The sequence below is a fragment of the Phoca vitulina genome, unplaced genomic scaffold, assembly GCF_004348235.1.
Source record: "Phoca vitulina isolate PV1807 unplaced genomic scaffold, GSC_HSeal_1.0 scaffold82, whole genome shotgun sequence".
Lineage (NCBI taxonomy): Eukaryota > Metazoa > Chordata > Mammalia > Carnivora > Phocidae > Phoca > Phoca vitulina.
The window spans coordinates 4,658,292-4,675,913 of record NW_022589785.1 but is presented as its reverse complement, the minus strand read 5'-3'; the positions used below and the strand labels follow the sequence as shown (position 1 = coordinate 4,675,913).

General features: G+C 53.5%; 1 protein-coding gene across 1 annotated transcript; it reads left to right on the top strand.

Moving 5' to 3' along the window:
- The first annotated feature begins 1,945 nt into the window (after nucleotides 1-1,945).
- PES1 (pescadillo ribosomal biogenesis factor 1) lies at nucleotides 1,946-16,796 on the top strand. The gene is made up of 15 exons (XM_032395150.1): nucleotides 1,946-2,043; nucleotides 5,003-5,082; nucleotides 5,830-5,983; nucleotides 7,191-7,300; nucleotides 9,405-9,576; nucleotides 9,667-9,756; nucleotides 12,530-12,646; nucleotides 12,769-12,843; nucleotides 13,068-13,154; nucleotides 13,291-13,421; nucleotides 13,787-13,912; nucleotides 14,033-14,217; nucleotides 14,683-14,849; nucleotides 14,986-15,147; nucleotides 16,292-16,796. Exons 1-15 carry the CDS (start codon nucleotides 2,020-2,022, stop codon nucleotides 16,373-16,375), a joined length of 1,764 nt encoding a protein of 587 aa, XP_032251041.1. The 5' UTR covers nucleotides 1,946-2,019; the 3' UTR covers nucleotides 16,376-16,796.
- The last annotated feature ends 826 nt before the right edge of the window (nucleotides 16,797-17,622 follow it).

Below are 17,622 nucleotides of genomic sequence, written 5' to 3'. Positions count from 1 at the left end.
AATTAAGTAGTTAGTAGGGGACATTGATGGAAAACAGTTAAGGTGGAAATCCATCATGATCTAAGTGACATTCTAACACATGTAGTCCTTACAGCTAACTTCCCTAGGAAATGTCCCGGGTTGGGTTTTAATTCAGTTGGGTGGGTACTGGTTTTGGCTAGCTCTGAATGGAGGTCTCACGGCCAGAAGTGGCTTGACCAGAGATGGGGAGGGGACCACATTAGACCAATGAGGAAGAAACCTCACACAGGAGTCTTAAGATTGGTAGCTGACCTAGTGACTTAGGTGGCTCTCCCGTGCCCCCCCACCCCCGACCAAAAAGACAACTTTGTATAAGGACAGATATGAAGAGAGGACATCAAGTTTCTGGGTCTTATTTTCATTCCGGCCAGGGGACTAACTTCCAGCCAAAAGGCAGGCTTTTTCCTTCCCGTAGAGCAACTATGAGCTAGAAGATCGCAGCCTCAGCAATCGACATGAAAGTGTTCCAATAAGACCGTACTCCTTGAAAAGCCCCTGAAATGAAAGTAAAAGAAGAGAAGAGAAAGTACTTACCAAGTTTGCACCGAGGATCAGAGGCCAGATGAGAAGACTCAGGCTGCATGTTGGGGACAGCAAAATGATGTGAGATGGCATCTGGAGGGAACGGTCAAGAAAGAATTCTTGAGATGTTTTATGTTGCAAAAAAGGTGATTTTGTTAAAGCACAGGGACAGGACCCATGGACAGAAGGAGCTGCACTGGGGTCGTGAGGAGTGGCTGATTATATACTTTCAAGCTGGGACGGGGTTAGGGATAGCCTAAGTCCCTAAGGAATTTGGAAGCAAGGTTTCCAGGACCTTGAGGGGTCTTTTACTACTGTCTAGTAGAATATTAGTCATGAGACCCTTCCAATGTACATCAGTGGGCCATATGTTTGGGGGACAATTGCTAAACATATAACTTGGGGGTGAGGGGTGGATAGAGATAAAAGAAGTTTCCAAAGGGATTTTCATATGTTAAAGAAGACTTATAGATCCTGGCGGTTGAGCTAATGTCAAGCTAAGGTTGCCTTTTGCTTCTAGCCAAGTATTAACATTGAGGCAGCTGAGTTCCTGGAGGAAGGTCACCTTGTCTGTCCCAAGTACTTGTCAATGGGCTGTACGTTATAAGGAAATTTAATTTTTTTTCTATATTTCTTTTGCCTTTGTTCTCCACATCACACACCATCCGAAGGTGGTGTGAATATTTGTATAAACCTTGTAATTATCCTTTGAGGTTCACAATACGGAAGGTAATATGTATATACCAAAAGCTCAAACGCACTAAATGTACATTTAAAATATACCACAAGTTCTATAGTTCTGCTTCGCCTTTTGTCATTTTTCAATTCACCGCTAAGGCTCAGAACATGTAAGTGGCCTCTCGGGTCACTATACTTCTCTGAGGAAAAAAGTCTGCTTTTGATCCACTTTATCCCCCTAAAAGCCAATGAACCAAAGGGAAAGCCACAGGTGACCTGCGGGGAGAACAGCCCAGCCTAAGTGCTCCTGGCGGCCGCTTTCCCTCAGGAGGAGCCTCGTTCCGAGGGCGCCTAGCAACCGTTACCGTGACAACGCCACTGGCGCTCACTCACCTCAGAGTGTGGCTTTCCTCTGTATCCCAGAGGGTACTGCGCAGTCGATAGCCTTCCGCCACTCTCCATCCCAACATGCAACGGGGCTCATACAGTCAAGCGATCGTCACCAGGATGGTTATAGAAACGCCTGAATAGCTGCGTTCGTTTAAACATTAAAACTGCCGTAATACGTCCACAGATGAGAAAGAACTCTAAAGAGTGGTCTCAGTGATTTTTTCAGAAAGTTGAGTTGTAAATTTCGAGGAGGAAAGCCAAATATTTTCCTAGACTCGCTCAGGCACCGCATCGGGCAGCCCGCGCAGACCCGCGGCGTGGGGGCCTCGGGGCCCTAGGCAGGGCCCGTGCGGGAGGAAGTGGCGCTGTCTGTCCGCGCGGCGCATGTAGACCCTTCAGCGTGGAGCAATGGGAGGCCTGGAGAAGAAGAAGGTGAATGGGGCAGAAACCCGGGAGGGGTGGCGCTGGGGAGAGGGGGTCGGGGAGGGAGGTGGGAGCGAGGGAGACAGGGGACTGCACCTTTTCTGGCCGTGGTCACTCATGCGTTCAGAAACGGCTGGAATCAACGGGATGAGAGACATCTATGAGAAGGGGTCCGAGGATGGGCGAGGATGGTAGTACTCATCCCGGGATGAAGCCCAGGAAAGAGCCCTGGAGTAGGGCTGTAAAAGAACGTTGGGAGTTGCCAAAGAAAGCCTCACCCCAAATGCAGACCGGGCCGAAAGACAACTGTTCACTGAAACAGTAATAAACATTGCCATTACGTCAAGTTTATCATCTCCAAAACTTGTTATCCGTTCTCTGTTGAGCCTGCCCTGGACACTGGGGAGGGAAACATAAACAATCAAATGTGGTCCCTGCCTTCCCCGAGCTCACTTTCTAGCGGGGAAAGGACATAAACAACCAAATAAAACGATCACATATTGTTAAATGTGATGTGAAAGATAAGGGTGGAGAATATAAAACTATACTTACTTCAGTTAGTGTTGTGTTGGAAGGTCTCTCTGACTCAACATTTAAGCTGAAATCTGAAAGATCTGAAGATCCCAGATAGGTTCTGGGCCATGGGAGTGCTTAGCGAGCAAACCTAGCAGGGGAAACTCAGTGCCAAGACCGTTAGGTGGGAAAGGCTTTTTGTATGCAAGAAATTAGGACATCAAGATGGCTGGGGTATAGCAAACTAAGGGAAGAATGGCATTTGGTGAGCTTGAGGTTAGACAGGGACCAGATGTGCAAGGCCTGTGAGCCACCAGGAGGAACTTGGATTTTATTCCAAGTGCAGTAGGCCTCAACTAAAGGAGAAGTACCATGGTCGGTTTTTCAGGGATTTCTTGTTGCTGTATAGAGAATCACCTTGGTGGTATGAAAAGATTGGGGAAGGGATAAAGGTGAGGAAGATGTAGTTGGCTCCTGTTTCCTTCAGATTGAAAGTTCCTGTTGCCTGTTTATGTTTAACCCAACACACTATTGAACATCCAGTAAGTGCTAATGTTTGGAATTGCAAAGATATTAAATGGAAAATCTTCCCTTGCAGCACAGATGTAGCTATGTAAACAAATCACGACAGTTTTTAATGCTGGGTTTTACAAGTATTTTGAGCCAGATAATGCTTTTTTTTTTTTCTTTTTTTTGACAGAGCACAAGCAGGGGGGAGCGGCAGGCAGAGGGAGAGGGAGAAGCAGGCTTCCTGCTGAGCAAGGAGCCCCCAGAACCCTGGGATCACGATCCGAGCTGAAGGCAGACGCTTAACCGACTGAGCTCCCCAGGCACCTGGAGCCAGATAACCCTTTGTCGTAGAGAGGGCTGTCCTGTGCATCACAGGGTATTTAGTAGCATCCTGACTTCTTACACGCTAGATGCCATGGCACTCAACAATCCAAAATGCCTAATTCCCTTCCCTCCATCCCACACACACCCAAGGAGTAAAATCACCCCAGTGGAGAACTACTTGTCTACTTGATGTTTAAAAGGATAAGAATGATGACAGACGTGTGTGTGCTGTAAGGCAATGGAAAACACTTTTAATGAAGACCTAACTTTCTGAGGCAGTCTGAAGCTCATCTTTGTAGCCCCAGTAGACAGTTTCTTGAGGAAAGAATAAATGAAGGCTGTCTTTGGTGACGGGGTGATCGGAAGGTGGGGGGTCATAAATATACTCTTTGAGGGGCTGTAGGTTTATCTCTTTAGAGCTAGACCTGGCCATCAAGGTCCCTGCTGCCTTAATGCAGAGGATGATCTTGTTTGGAAAGGACATTCTTGGTACAATGCACTGCTACTCTTTATCATTGATACAGAGATGGGAACATGAGGCCGCATCTTGGCACTACAGGTATCCACATGGTTGCATCAGACAGTATGCTCCTTGGGGGTAGGTAGAGACCAGGCCTTCTGTCTTCATTGCCCTCATAGCATCTAGCTTAATACAAGGAACATCGTAGAGGTCCTCTTATTTTCTGTTAAATGAATGAATGGTGGAGGGGAGAGGCTTTGGCTTAGAGCTTGCATTCTCAGCTACATATCACCCGCAAGGGAACAAGAATTAGTTGAAGGGGTCTTAGATATTTCAGTGGGGGCGCCTGGTGGCTCAGTTGATTAAGCTTTTGACTCTTGACTTCAGCTCAGGTTGTGATCTCAGGGTCATCAGGGTTCTGCACTCAGCGAGGAGTCTGCTGGAGATTCTCTTCCTCTGCACCTCAAGAGCTCTTTCTCTCTCCTCCTCCCCTTCTCTCTAAAATACATAAACAAAATCTTTAAAACAAAAAACAAAAAAGACCGCATTACATAATAATCTTTGGTATGTCTGCAGTATTAACATTTCATGGGGCTGTGAGAGGGGACAATTAAGGGGGGAAACGGTCTAAAAAGGCTTCTGGTGGTAGGGATTGGTTATAATGAAAAAGTTGAAAAAACTGGCTTAGGGGATTAGGCACTGAGGCTGAGGACTCAGACCTACATTTGAATCCCAGCCCTTGAAAAGTTATGTGACCTGGATAGGTTATTTGACTGAGCCTGTTTCTTCTCAGTAAAATGGGAATTTTAATCGCACCCATGCCACGGTGTTGTGAGGATTAAATGAAATAATGTGTGGAAATCACTAATTATAACAGCCAATACTTAGAGCTACTGCCAAGTGCTTGGCGTAGCACCTGATCCATAGCAACCTTGTCCCCAGCATCATGCAGATGTGTGTGTCCTTTACACTGATTATTGCAAGGACAGTGCAGGAGAGCATGTTCAGGCGGGTGGACTCTCTCCCTATAGCATTTCCTGTCCCAGAAGCCTCTTGGCTACTTGTCCACAGTGATTGTTGCCTCCGGCCTGAGGCATGCCCAGAGATGGATGTCATCACGGCAATCACTGCTAATGGTCAATTGGTTTTGTTCTCCCCAAGTATGAACGAGGCTCTGCCACCAACTACATCACCCGAAACAAAGCCCGGAAGAAGCTGCAGCTGAGCCTGGCTGACTTCAGGTGAGGTTGGGGAAGGGTGGAATAGGGGAACCACGGGGGGTGCCCGGGCAGTGAGTCACACTCAGTGATGGTGAAGACTCAGCCGCATCCCTTTCTTACCTGCGCTGCCACAAACTCTCTAGAATTCTGATAAGCCCTCCTCTTTCTAGTCTGGTTTTGCTTTAATGAGCTGTGCTTTGCCAGGAGTGGGTCTGTGGAGAAGTTGGAGAATGGGTTGTGCCACTCTGGGTCATCAGAATGAGCTCACTGCTACAGTGCGTTGCTGCTTTCTGCCTGGGTCTTTGTCACCCATCCCCTCCCTTCTGGCAGAACAGACCTCTGATCCTGAAGCTAGAGGTTCTCAGCTCCTCGTAGAGTCAAATCCATAGTTTTCCACAGCCTGTGGGCCCTGCTTTGTGGCCCACTTTTAGTCACCCAGCACCTTTTACCCTTACAGCCTCTGTCCTTCCAGAATGCTTTTCCCTCTACCTTTTATATGGCTGAAATGTCAGTTTCTCAGCAAGGCCTTTCCTGACTGCCTTTGCTAAAAGGGGTACCTGCCATCTGGCCCCGTCAACATCCTGATTGTTTCTTTTCTGGTGTGTGTGACAATCTACGTTAGGTGATTTTCGGGGACTTGTCAGATCCTGCACAGGGACATGAATTCTCCAAGGGCCCCTGTTTTCCCTGTTCGCTGCTGTTTTGCAGGCCTGGTGTGGCCAGGGTTCAGCACGTTTACTGATAGAAGGGATGGCCTTTATCTTCCAGGCGGCTGTGTATCCTGAAAGGCATTTATCCCCATGAACCCAAACATAAGAAGAAGGTTAATAAGGGCTCCACAGCGGCCCGAACTTTTTACCTTCTTAAAGACATCAAGTTCCTCCTCCATGAGCCCATCGTCAACAAGTTCCGGGAATACAAGGTAAGGCTGGGGCTCTAGGGTCCGCATGGTGTCCATCACTGCTCTGTGACCCACCAACTGACCTTGGGCAGATTGTTTAACCTCTCTGAGCAAGCCTCAAAGGAATGTCTCGAGGATTAACTGAGATCCCATGTGGAAATGTGCACAGAACCTGGCAAATGATTAATGCTTTATCTGTTGTACCTTTTCCCTGGTTCTTTTGGAAAGTAAATTTATTGCCTTGAAGCAAAGATGGTACTATTTCAGGGGCTCTTTGGTGTAGTCTCTGCCCAAAGAAACTGCTCCTTTTAAAATTCTTTCTGGAATTGCTCCCAGGAGACCAAGCTTTCCATTCCATAAATGGAAACCATTAACTGCTCAAATGCCACAGGGAAAACAGAAACCTCAGACCAAATGCTGATAATTGAAAGTAGACTGCTGTTACTGAAGCCTTTGTGGAGCCCCCGGGCCAGGCTGAGTCCTGGGCTGGGAGGGGTGAGGCGCCACCTGGTGGCCACAGGAGACTGGCCAGCACCTGCTGCTGGCCCTCTTACTCAAGTCCAGGAGGTAGGTGGCTTGTTCTGTTTTGCTGCTGGGTTCTTTTAACTACTTAAACTCACTGCATTGGAAGAGGGCCTGTTGTGGGAAATGGCTATCTTGACTATTCAGCAGAGGTAGCCTTAGAGCCTCTGAAGAGCACCAAGGGCAGGCCTGACCAAAAGTACTTATAGGGAAGACATCAGTTGGTGTGGAGGACCTTCTGAGCCCATGCCTGGCCTCAGCTGCATTTTCCTGTGTGACCTAGCCCAAAACATGGACCCGTGGCTTGTTTCACGCCCACACAGACTGGTGCTCAGAATGGAGGCCAGCTTTCCTGGCCCTGAGCTGCCTTGCCAGCAGGTCGCTTGGCCTCAGTTGGAAACTAGGGCTGAAAACATTATGTTTTCATGTAAATGTGTAGTGGAGTCAGCACGTCTGAGTGGTTATCTCTGGTCATCCATCACAGGGGTGCACCAAGCTGGCTCTGCTCATCCGTGTGGGTCAGTTTTGATGTTTTTTGGAGTTCACTGTTTTATACGTCCCAGCTGAGGGGATCAGATGGCACAGACAGCTGTGGTCAGCTTCAGGAGGCCCTGAGAGTCCTCCCGCCCCGTGTGTCCCTCTTTGGTGGAAGAAGGGTCTCCAGGAGCCCTTGGCCCCAGCATCAGTGATCTCTCTTCTCTCCCAGGTGTTTGTCCGGAAGCTCCGGAAGGCCTATGGGAAGAGTGAGTGGAACACTGTGGAACGTCTGAAGGACAACAAGCCCAACTACAAACTTGACCACATTGTCAAGGAGCGGTAAGTTAGGGACTCAGTCCTAGCACTGAGACTAAGACCAGGATCCTGCTCAAGTTGCTGGCATCCTTTTGGAGGAAGCAGACCAAAAAAAACAAACAAATTGCTAGAATGATTGCAAGTCACAGCAAGTACCATGTGGGATGCTAACTGCATGAAGGGACCTGGGGGATATATGTTACCTACAGGTTTGTCAGAGTAGGTGTCTGGGGGCAGACACTTGAGCCAGCCAAGGGAAATGTGGTCCAAGCAGAAACAGCAGATGCAAAGGCCCTGTGGTGATTGAGATCCAGAGTTCTGGGATTGTACCCCAGGCACATGGGGCAGACATGGCTGGGTGCCTCTGATCTTTTTTTTCTTTTCTTTTTTTTTTTTTTTTAAGATTTTATTTATTTATTTGACAGAGAGAAAGCACAAGCAGGGGGAGCGGCAGGCAGAGGAAGAGGGAGAAGCAGGCTCCCTGCTGAGCAGAGAGCCTGATGCAGGGCTCAATCCCAGAACCCTGGGAGCATGACCTGAGCCCAGGCACCCGTGGGTGCCTCTGATCTTAAGTGTTCTTGTTCAGCCTTCTCAGTAGTCCCACTCATCCATTGGCTAAGTCAGTGGTTCTTAACCAGTAGCAGTTTTGGCCCCCAGGAGACATTTGGCAATGTCTGGAGACACTTGTGGTTCTCATGATTTGGACATGAGGCAGGGGAAGGAGTCCTACTGGTGTGTAATGGGTAAAGACCAGGGAAGCTGCTAAACACCCTACAGTGCACAGGACAGTTCCCACTACACAGAACAACCGGCCCAAATTGTCAGTGGTGGTAAGGTTCAGAAACCCTGAACTAATGAACGTCCATCTTCTCTTGGGGGCTGACGGCCTAGAAATACTCACTCCAGGCTGGATGGACTTGGCACCACTGAGTCAGGCCAGCCGTGGGCTAGCATGGAGAGAGCCCTGGCCTAGGAGCCTGACATGTGGTGTCCTCACCACAGCTCTGCAGCCTGCAAGCTGGGCAACCCAAGAAGAGTTCCTGCTCCAAGCACGTCCTCCTCCGAGCATGTGTGGAGCAAATGCAAAACTTGCACTAGGAAAAAGCCAAGTGTCTGGATTCATGCCCACACCAGGTGGCAGTGTGGTTATGGTGTTGCAAATCTGTGTCACCCCCCGCCCCCGCCGTCTCCATAGCCATTGCCTATAAAAAAGCAGGTGGCTCAGAAATAGTTGGGGCTGTTTCTACGAAGGTCCTGGCCCGGTTGGTGGGTTTGTGCGTGAGGTGTAAAGGGAACTCAGAGGCACCAGAGGGGGCCCATTGAGGTTTCCGCCTGAGCACCAGAAGACCCGATGCCCCTCCTCCTGTTGTCTTTGGAGAGGTCCCTGCAGCCTTTGTTCTGTCTCGGTGTGGTTTGAAGACTGGCAGGTTCCTCCTGGCGTATTGCAGGGAGTGATGCCACCTTGGGCTGGAGGGACCCTGGCCATCTCTGGTTTCATGGCTTTCACAGTCCCTTTTTGAAGCAGCGGAACGCTTTCTGCAAAAGAAAGCTTCCTGGAAGGCAGTTCGGGTCCCTCCCTGGCTAGGGAAGGGAGGCCCGAGGCCCTGTCTGTCCACTTGTCCCCAGGCGTTTCCAGGGAGCTACAGGAGCCCAATTTTAAACCAGCAGTCTGGTCCAGCAATGTCGTTTTCCAAATGAAATCACTGGGGTTGGGTGAGGCCAAGTGACCCATCCTGGGCCACAACTGGGACTGGAATGAGGTGTCATTGTACATACTCCAGTGTCCTCTCCATGACCCAGGCCCCCGTCCATCAGCAGGGCAGCCATGCAGTAGTGGATCCTGCCAAGGATGGCTCATTCTCGTCAGCTTCCTCACTTGTCACAGGATTCCTGGAAGCGCTTTCTCACTCTGGCTTTTCTTGGCCCAGGACTGAAAAAATTCCAACATTTTTACCCTTTGGTTCCAATTGGTTCTGCAAACTAGAAAGAGGGCTGGGTGATGAGGGACGAGACATAACTCACTCTGGTGACCTCTGGCGTGACTGACAGAGTGGACGAGGAGTCCAGGCCCCCCCGCCTGGAGCCCAGGTTGACCAAGCCTGTGAGCACTGCCCTCCTGGCCGTGCAGGTACCCCACATTCATAGACGCTCTGCGGGACCTGGATGATGCCCTCTCCATGTGCTTCCTCTTCTCCACCTTCCCACGGACTGGCAAGTGCCACGTGCAGACCATTCAGCTGTGCCGCCGGCTCACTGTGGAGTTCCTGCACTACGTCATAGCTGCCCGTGCCCTGCGCAAGGTGAGCCCACGGCCACCGGGGGGAGGGGCCGCCGCTCTGCTCCCTGCCCTGCCTCCCAGTGCTTTTCACCCTACTGTCCCCTCCCCCCAGGTCTTCCTGTCCATCAAAGGCATTTACTACCAGGCCGAGGTGCTGGGGCAGCCCATCGTGTGGATCACACCCTATGCCTTCTCCCATGACGTGAGTATGCCCATGAGGAAGGCGGGGGCTTGTGCTGGGCCATTGCTCTTTCTCTGGCTCCTAGACAGACATAAGGACTTGGGCAGAGGGGGGATTTTGTTGCCCTGCATAGTCCAGCATGTGCTGGGTTCCCGAGTGCGGCCAGGGTAGGATGTGGGGTGAGGAATGTACCACACAGCATCGTAGTGAGAGCCGGAGCCAGCCTGTGTGCAGTCCTCCCCAGCTGGGTGCCCTTGGACGTGTTCCTGCATCTCTCTGTGCCTTAGTTAATGAATGATGTGTTTCCACTTTCTAAGTCTTGTCCTGAGGATTTAAGGAAAAAAATCCTTCCAAGTGCCTGGTGCTTGGTCCTTTGGGACTGCTGAGTGAGCAGTGAGCAGCTTCCAAAGCTCGGACAGTAGCTGAGCCCAGCCCTACCTTCAGAGCCCTGGGGTCATCGTCCCGCTCTCCCGCTAGTGGCTGCCAGACCTTGGCCAAGCTGCTGTGCTTAACTCCTCAGCTTCCCCTGACTCCCACTCAAGGCTGGGGGACTGGGTGAGGTGGGGGAGGGTGAGTATATGAGAAGCCATTAGCCCATGGCACTACTTCCTATTTATCTTGGTTTAGGCTGGGTGTTTTGGGCAGGGATTCACAGAGAGAAATCCTGGTTTTGCCTCCTCATGGGGCAGCATTAGCCTCTAGTCCCCCACATGGTCTGGGCCAGGCTCTCCTTCTGCCTGACTTGTCATCCTGTGGGCCTGCATGTGGCCTGGTCTCCTGCCTGTGCCTGGAGCAGCAGATGCACCAGCCTGGCTGGACAGTCTGTTTGCTGACCAGGTTATCAGGTGCTGCAGGGTGAGCTGGGGGTCTGGGCCCCTCCCCTTTACTCTGGGCTGGCGGGGGTCCAAGGCCAGAACCCACTCTGACCGCAGGGTAGCGGACATGTTTGGGGGCAGGCTGCAGTCCGTGGGTGAGAGGTGACTTGGCCCTCAGCAGTCCCCTCTTCCCACTCTCCGGGGCTGGCCTGTTGGCCAGAGTATGGCCCTTCCCTCTTCCCCGGTCCATCCCTCCTCTCTACCTTCTTCCTTCCTATCTTCTTGCCATGCCTCCTTCCTCCCTAGCTCTTCCTCTTTTTCCTTCTCTCTGATGTTCCACCCCCATGCTGCTCAGACTGGTCTTTGTATGTCCTCCGGGTGGTGAATAGGGCCCTGTGGAGGCCAGCCTCCACACAGCTGGCCCTGGGGGAAGGGAACAGGCCGCCCATTCCTCCTTCCTCCCTGGCCGGCTCACTGCCACTACTTCCTCTCAGCCGGAGGATGGGGGACTGGTCCTGGGTCATTACTGAGGCCCTCCTGTGCCTTCTTCCCCTGAGCAGCTAGTGCAGGGCTCCTCAAAGTAGGATCCAGGCAGGTAGTAGGTGGGCTGGGAAGGGGGGTGATGGGACCCTGCTTAGCGCTGTGCTGTGGAAAATGGAGTTATTGGGGCGCCTGGGTGTCTCAGTCATTAGGTGTCTGTCTTCGGCTCAGGTCATGATCCCAGGGTCCTGGGATAGAGCCCCACATTGGGCTCCGTGCTCCGCGGGAAGCTTGCTTCTCCCTCTCCCCCGGCTTGTGTTCCTGCTCTCGCTGTCTCTCTCTCTGTCAAATAAATAAAATCTTTAAAAAAAAAAAAAGAAAGAAAGAAAGGAAATGGAGTTATGGAGTTAGTTCTCAGATGCTTCCCTAGCAGATGCTCTTGGAAGGACGGAGGTGTGAATGGGGGCACAGGTGGAGCACCTCTTGGTCCCTGCACCCTCATACCCACACTGCCCAATGGCAGAATAGAGAAACAGCGCAAGGTCATGGGCATGCCTGGCATAAAAGGGACGTTGTGATCATTACCAGTTTTGACCTTGTTCAGCATATTCTGCCATCCAGGTCCTGGGGGGTCAACAGGGCTGGGCTAGCCTCCCTGGCTGTGGGGCGCAGTGCTGCTCAAGAGTTGAGACACTTTGTCTGGCTCTCAGATCCTTCCCCTGTTTTGCTTTATCAACTCCTCAAGGGCAAAGATAAGCCCTATCATGTCCCCTACTTGCTGGGTTGGCAGCTCTCGAGGGTAGCTGTGTGCTTTTGCCCCAGGCAGGCAGCTTTTCTCCTGCCATTTCTCCAGAGCTTCCTGGGGCCAAGCCAGGCAGCTGTCCCATCCTGTCCTGGGTCCTCAAGTTGTAGTTTTGTCTCTGGCATGGGCCTGAGACTGGGTCGCTGAATTGAGTGTCCATCCCAAGCCTCCTGCCAAGGTGTGAGGGTGCTGAGTTCCATCCACCCAGGCCGACAGATGCCAGCTGGGCTGGTGATGGGGCTAGGCATGGGGGGAGGCTAGCAGGCGAGCCCCGGAGAAGATGTTAAATGAAGATTGTGGGATGACTCATGGAGAAGGATGAGCTCTGACCAGACTGGCCCTGGAAGGCCACTTCTGTGACCAAGTCTGGTTTGAGCTGGGATTTGCCAGATGAGTAGGGAACTGGGGCAGGGGCAGGGGAGCTCCAGCCAGTCCCTTTCATCTTCCCCTTTATGGCTTGGGGATCTGGCACTGGCCTCAGGATGCCCCTAACCCTGGGGAACCCTGTCCAGAGCCTCCCCCAAAGTGCTTGTGGTGGGACATGCCACATAGCCCCTTCTCATGGGGCAGGGGTCTGAAGGCAGGGCTGCCATGGAGGGGCCTTGGGCAGGTTGGAATCCCTCCCATGGGGGTCGTCAGTGCCGTCTTTCCCCTCTACCTGCACCCGCACTGCCAATGGGTCCCCTGTGCCCCCCAGCACCCGACAGACGTTGACTACAGGGTCATGGCCACCTTCACCGAGTTCTACACCACTCTGCTGGGCTTCGTCAACTTCCGCCTCTACCAGTCGCTCAACCTGCACTACCCACCCAAGGTAGGGCCCAGCCCAGCCCAGCCCAGGTCCTTCTCAGTGTGCAGGGGCCATGGCCCTGCTCTCCCCACATGGAGGCGGGGGCTCTGGCATCCTCTCCCTCTGACCTTCCCCCTGCCCCCCAGCTGGAGGGTCAGGTCCACACAGAGGCGAAGGCCAGTGAGGACACCTACGCGTTGGACTCCGAGAGCTCCATGGAGGTGAGAGAGGCTTCCAGAGCACTGGCCCTGCATCCCCCCGCAGAAGGGTGGTCACTGGCTTGGCGGTGGGGTTGTGCATGGCTAGATGGGTGGGCTCGGGGCTTGCTCTGGAACCCAAGCCCACTGATGTCCTAGAACTGTCACTGCTCCCCCTTCCCCACCGTGACCATGCTCCCAGACAAGACCTCCCACCTGTAAGCGGCAGCCCTGCTTCTTTCCTGTAGAAACTGGCGGCGTTGGGTGCCAGTCTGGCCCGCATGGTGGTGCCTGTGGAGGAGGAGGCTGAGGTGGATGAGTTTCCTGCTGATGGGGTGAGGACTGCAGGCCGGCGGAGGGGGGCGCCTTGGGACTGAAGGGTCTAGAGAGAGGCTGGGGACCATCTCCGCCCTGTGCCCTCCAGTGCGGGGCTGGGCAGGCCCGATGGTGGCACGGCCTCTTTTGTGGCAGGAGACGACAGCGCAGGCGGAGGGCCTCAGGAAGGAGCTGGAGGCACAGGAAAAGCACAAGAAACTTTTTGAGGGCCTGAAGTTCTTCCTCAACCGTGAGGTGCCCCGTGAGGCCCTGGCTTTCGTCATCAGGTGGGAAGCTGACAGCAGCGGCTCTGCCCCGCTCTGGGCTGGGTCCCGGCCTGGATGCCCGCAGTGACCTCGGATGGTGGCAGCAACTACGCCTGAGGCGTGTGCTGCACATTCACCGGAGTGGGCGTGCGGAGCGTTCAGCCCGAGCACGCAGGTGGCACTCGCCCCCGGGCAGCTAGCACCACCTTCTCACCAGCTTAGGGCCAGCCCCCACTGGGCCAGCACTGGAGGTGTCGGCCCGATGACGGGGGAGATCCCGGTGTGGGGGGAGGGCACGGGTGTGTCCTAGGAGGGGGAGCTTGTGGGCCACCTTCATGCTGGCGCTTCATGCTGAATACTCTTGTGCTCTCCCCCTGTGCCTGTAGGAGCTTTGGGGGCGATGTGTCCTGGGACCAGTCTCTGTGCATTGGGGCCACGTATGATGTCACAGACTCCTGCATCACCCACCAGATCGTGGACCGGCCTGGGCAGCAGACACCTGTTATCGGCAGGTAGGTCCGCAGGGCTCTCATCCTTCTCCGTCTATTTGGGTTTCTGGGGGCGGAGGTCTGTCTCCAGCCCCAGATGCAGAGGGGCTTCAGGTTGCTTCCATGACCTGTCTCTGCCACCAGGTACTATGTACAGCCCCAGTGGGTGTTCGACTGTGTGAATGCACAGCTCCTCCTCCCCGTGGCAGACTACTTCCCCGGAGTGCAGCTGCCTCCACACCTCTCGCCCTTCGTGTCGGAGAAGGAAGGAGATTATGTCCCTCCTGAGAAGCTGAAGCTGTTGGCCCTGCAGCGGGGAGAGCACCCAGGTGAGCGGGCCAGGCGATGGGGTGGATAGGTTCCTCCGGGCTGGCTTTGGCCTCACCTCATTGTTTCCCTCCTTGGCTACAAAGGTGGCAAGCTCCTGAGAATGGGACAGCAGGGGCACAAAGCCCTTTAAACCAACCTTTGGAGTCAGGCTTAGGAGAAGGGAACGAGTCTGTCCTACAGTCAGCTGTTGCTTGATGTTCAGAGTGACCGAGCAGGAGCGGTCTGGAAGTTGTCATGGGTATTTATGTAGGAGGTGGCAGAGCTCAAGGTCGGGGACCTGGAGTTTCCTCCAAAGGCAGCTGGGGCTGTGGGGAGAGGTGCCAGGAGGGGCCACAATTGGGACAGCCGTGCACTCTCTTTGGAATGTCTTCATGGCTGAAGAGCGTGGTGCCTGGGCCCAGCTGTTGGTCTGCAGGGAGAAGGGGAGGCTCCCGGGGCTTTCAGAAGTCATTGGCCTTTTATAGGAAATATGGGTGAATCTGAAGAGGAGGATGAGGAGGAAGACGATGATGGTGATGGTGATGAAGGGGGAGAAAATGAAGAGGAGGAGGAAGAAGATGCGGAGGCTGGTTCAGAAAAGGAAGAAGAGGCCCGGCTGACAGCCCTGGAGGAGCAGAGGATGGAGGGGAAGGTACTGGGAGGCTGACGGGGGGCACAGCCTGGGAAGCAGCCGCACTGGCCATCTTTGGTGCCAGAAGGGCAAGAGCCAGGGGACTGGTGGGGGTGGGGGGACCCACCATCCACAAGTGTCCACCCTGTGTCCCCAGAGGCCCAGAGTGATGGAAGGCACCGTGAAGCTGGAGGATAAGCAGAGGCTGGCCCAGGAGGAGGAGAATGAAGCCAAGCGCCTGGCCATCATGATGATGAAGAAGCGGGAGAAGTACCTTTATAACAAGATCATGTTTGGCAAGAGGCGCAAAATCCGAGAGGTGAGTCCCCGCCACCCGCCTGAGACTCCAGGTGTGGCCACCGGATGTGGCTGCACAGGTAAACTTGGGGGCCGACTGGCTCTCCTCTGCGCAGACTCCGGGCCCTTTCTTAGCCTTTTTCTGAGGTTACCTGTCTGGCCTGGCCTGGCCCAGCCCCTGGGGCCCCCACCCAGGCCTGTATGGGCAGCTTGGTGTCAACAGCTTGTGCCTGGGCTTTTTTCAGAGTTTCAGTCTCCTTTCTGACACCCAGCTCTTTCTGAGTGTACTGACGTCTGGGGACAGAGGTGTCCGAGCAGACTCAGGACCCACTTTCACAAACGACCACTTAACAGATGTACATAAAGCAGGAGGGACTGTGGGAGGTTTGGATTAGGTTTCTATTTCGTTTCCTCTTGTTCACAAAGCCATAGATGCTCATTGTAAAAAAACTTTTTTTTTTTTGAAGTGCTTTGCAGAACTCTATAATCGGTGATGCGGGAGTGGCTCACAGTCCTGCCTTTGGGGTGATGTGTAGTAACAGCGCCCCAGTTTCTTCTGTGTGTGTAATAACATGGGATTTTAGAGCCATCATGCTGCATACAGGTTGTTTTGCAGTGTGTTTTTCATTTAACCATAGGGTGAATTTCTTGGCTATGACCTCATACAAGTGACCTGTTCTCTAGATAGGATTAATTTTTCATTTTGAGGCATTTTTAGAAGACACCCTTGAGCACATCCCTGCCTCCCTCTGAAGTCTCTGCAGGGTATATTCACGGGCATGTAATTGCCAGGTTGAAAGGCCTAGGTATGTTTTGTAGTAGATGTTGCCAAATGGGCCGCAGGGGAAAGACCCCTCCCCAGCAGCCTGGTGAAGGTTTGATTGGCATTCAGCTTTCCCAAGGAGGAAGGTAAAAATGGGGCAACTGCTTCCAGCTCTGGGAGCCTGGGATCCTCCTAACTTGTTATGGGCCCATTGGATCATAGAGCCCTAAAAGCAAAGGTAAAAGCTTGTTTCATTGCCTGAGGTTGTTCAGTTAGTTATTTTTCCTCCTGGTCATTTGCCTATTTAACTTTCCTGGAAACTCTGCCTTTAAGGGACAGCCCTGAGTGGGAAGAGGAGAGGTACCCCACAATCACAGCTTGATCCCCCCCTTTCTCCTCACAGGCCAACAAACTGGCAGAGAAGCGGAAAGCCCACGATGAGGCTGTGAGGTCTCAGAAGAAGGCCAAGAAGGCCAGGCCAGTGTGAGTGGTGGCAGCCTCTTGATGGGTGAGGCCCGCTCCCGGCAGCTGGACTTGGCATAGGCAGGCCGGAAGACCCAGGCTTGGTGGCAGACCAGAGTCTCTTCTGTTTTCATCCCCTTCCTCCCCCTGCCGGCCCTGGCTTCCTCTCACGCTCTCTGGCTGGAGCCCCAGCCTCCGTTGGATGGAGCTCCCTGCTGGTGGCTGGGCAGAGGAGAGGCCTCTGTGCCCAGCCCAGCTTGAAGCTCCCAGAAGTCAGTGACATCGAGGGTAGGGGCCGGACCAAGCCCCTCACCGGCTGCTTCCGTTTCCCCTGGCTTTCTGCAGCGCCCCCTTCCCCCCATGGTTGGACCTGTGATTCTCCTGCTGCTGTGATGGGGTGAGGGTGAGGAAGCGTTTGTTATTAAACAGCTGGAGTTTTAGAACCAGTTGAATTCTATGTTCATGAGCCTTCGTGGGGTTGGAGAAGGGCCACCTAGTGAAGTGGAGTCTGCCCTTGGCTCACATTCCAGCCCAGGTATTTTTCCTCTGTGAATGGTGCTTCCTCCTGTGTAAATTAAGGGTAGAAATTCTGGAGCCTCTCTGGGGGGTGGGGGCAGGGGGCGGGGGAGGAGGGTTCAATGATAATGTTATGCAGACTTAGTAGTGTCAAGTGTCTAGTGAGTCAGGTACTCTGTAAATACCAACTGGGATTGTCATAACTTGCTGCTAGAGTGAGCCCAGAACGTGGAAGCCAGCACCCGATGGATCTGTGCGGCTTGAGTTGTGGGTACCAGCTTTACCTTGTAGGCTCCTCGGCAGAACCACCCAGTAACCCCCACTGTGGGCGTTGCATGCAGTCTGACCTGTGACCCTTGCTGGGCCATCCTTGCAGCTTCCCACCTGACCCTGCCAGTGCCCTTGCCGAGACCTGGAGAGACATGCCTTTACCCAGACGGCCAGAAGCCTCACAGCAGGGCCAGGGCCAGAAGCCAGCGCTCAGGATGGTCACTCAGCCCCTCCCAGATCAGGCAGGGAATTTCTGACTCGCCCCCTCAGGGGGCTGAGGGCTGTCAGGAGCAGAAGCCAGGGTGGCGGAGTGTGGGTTTGGAACTGGGCTTCATGTACCCCCAATCTAGGCACCTGAGGGCCTTGGCCCTCTTCCCCTCACTGTGCCCAGGCTCTGTAGAAGTTTTTTGGGCAGTGGCTGCAGGCCCACCCCGGGGACGGGGGGGACGGGGTGGGAGGAGAATTTGGGCGGGCTCTGACAGAGGG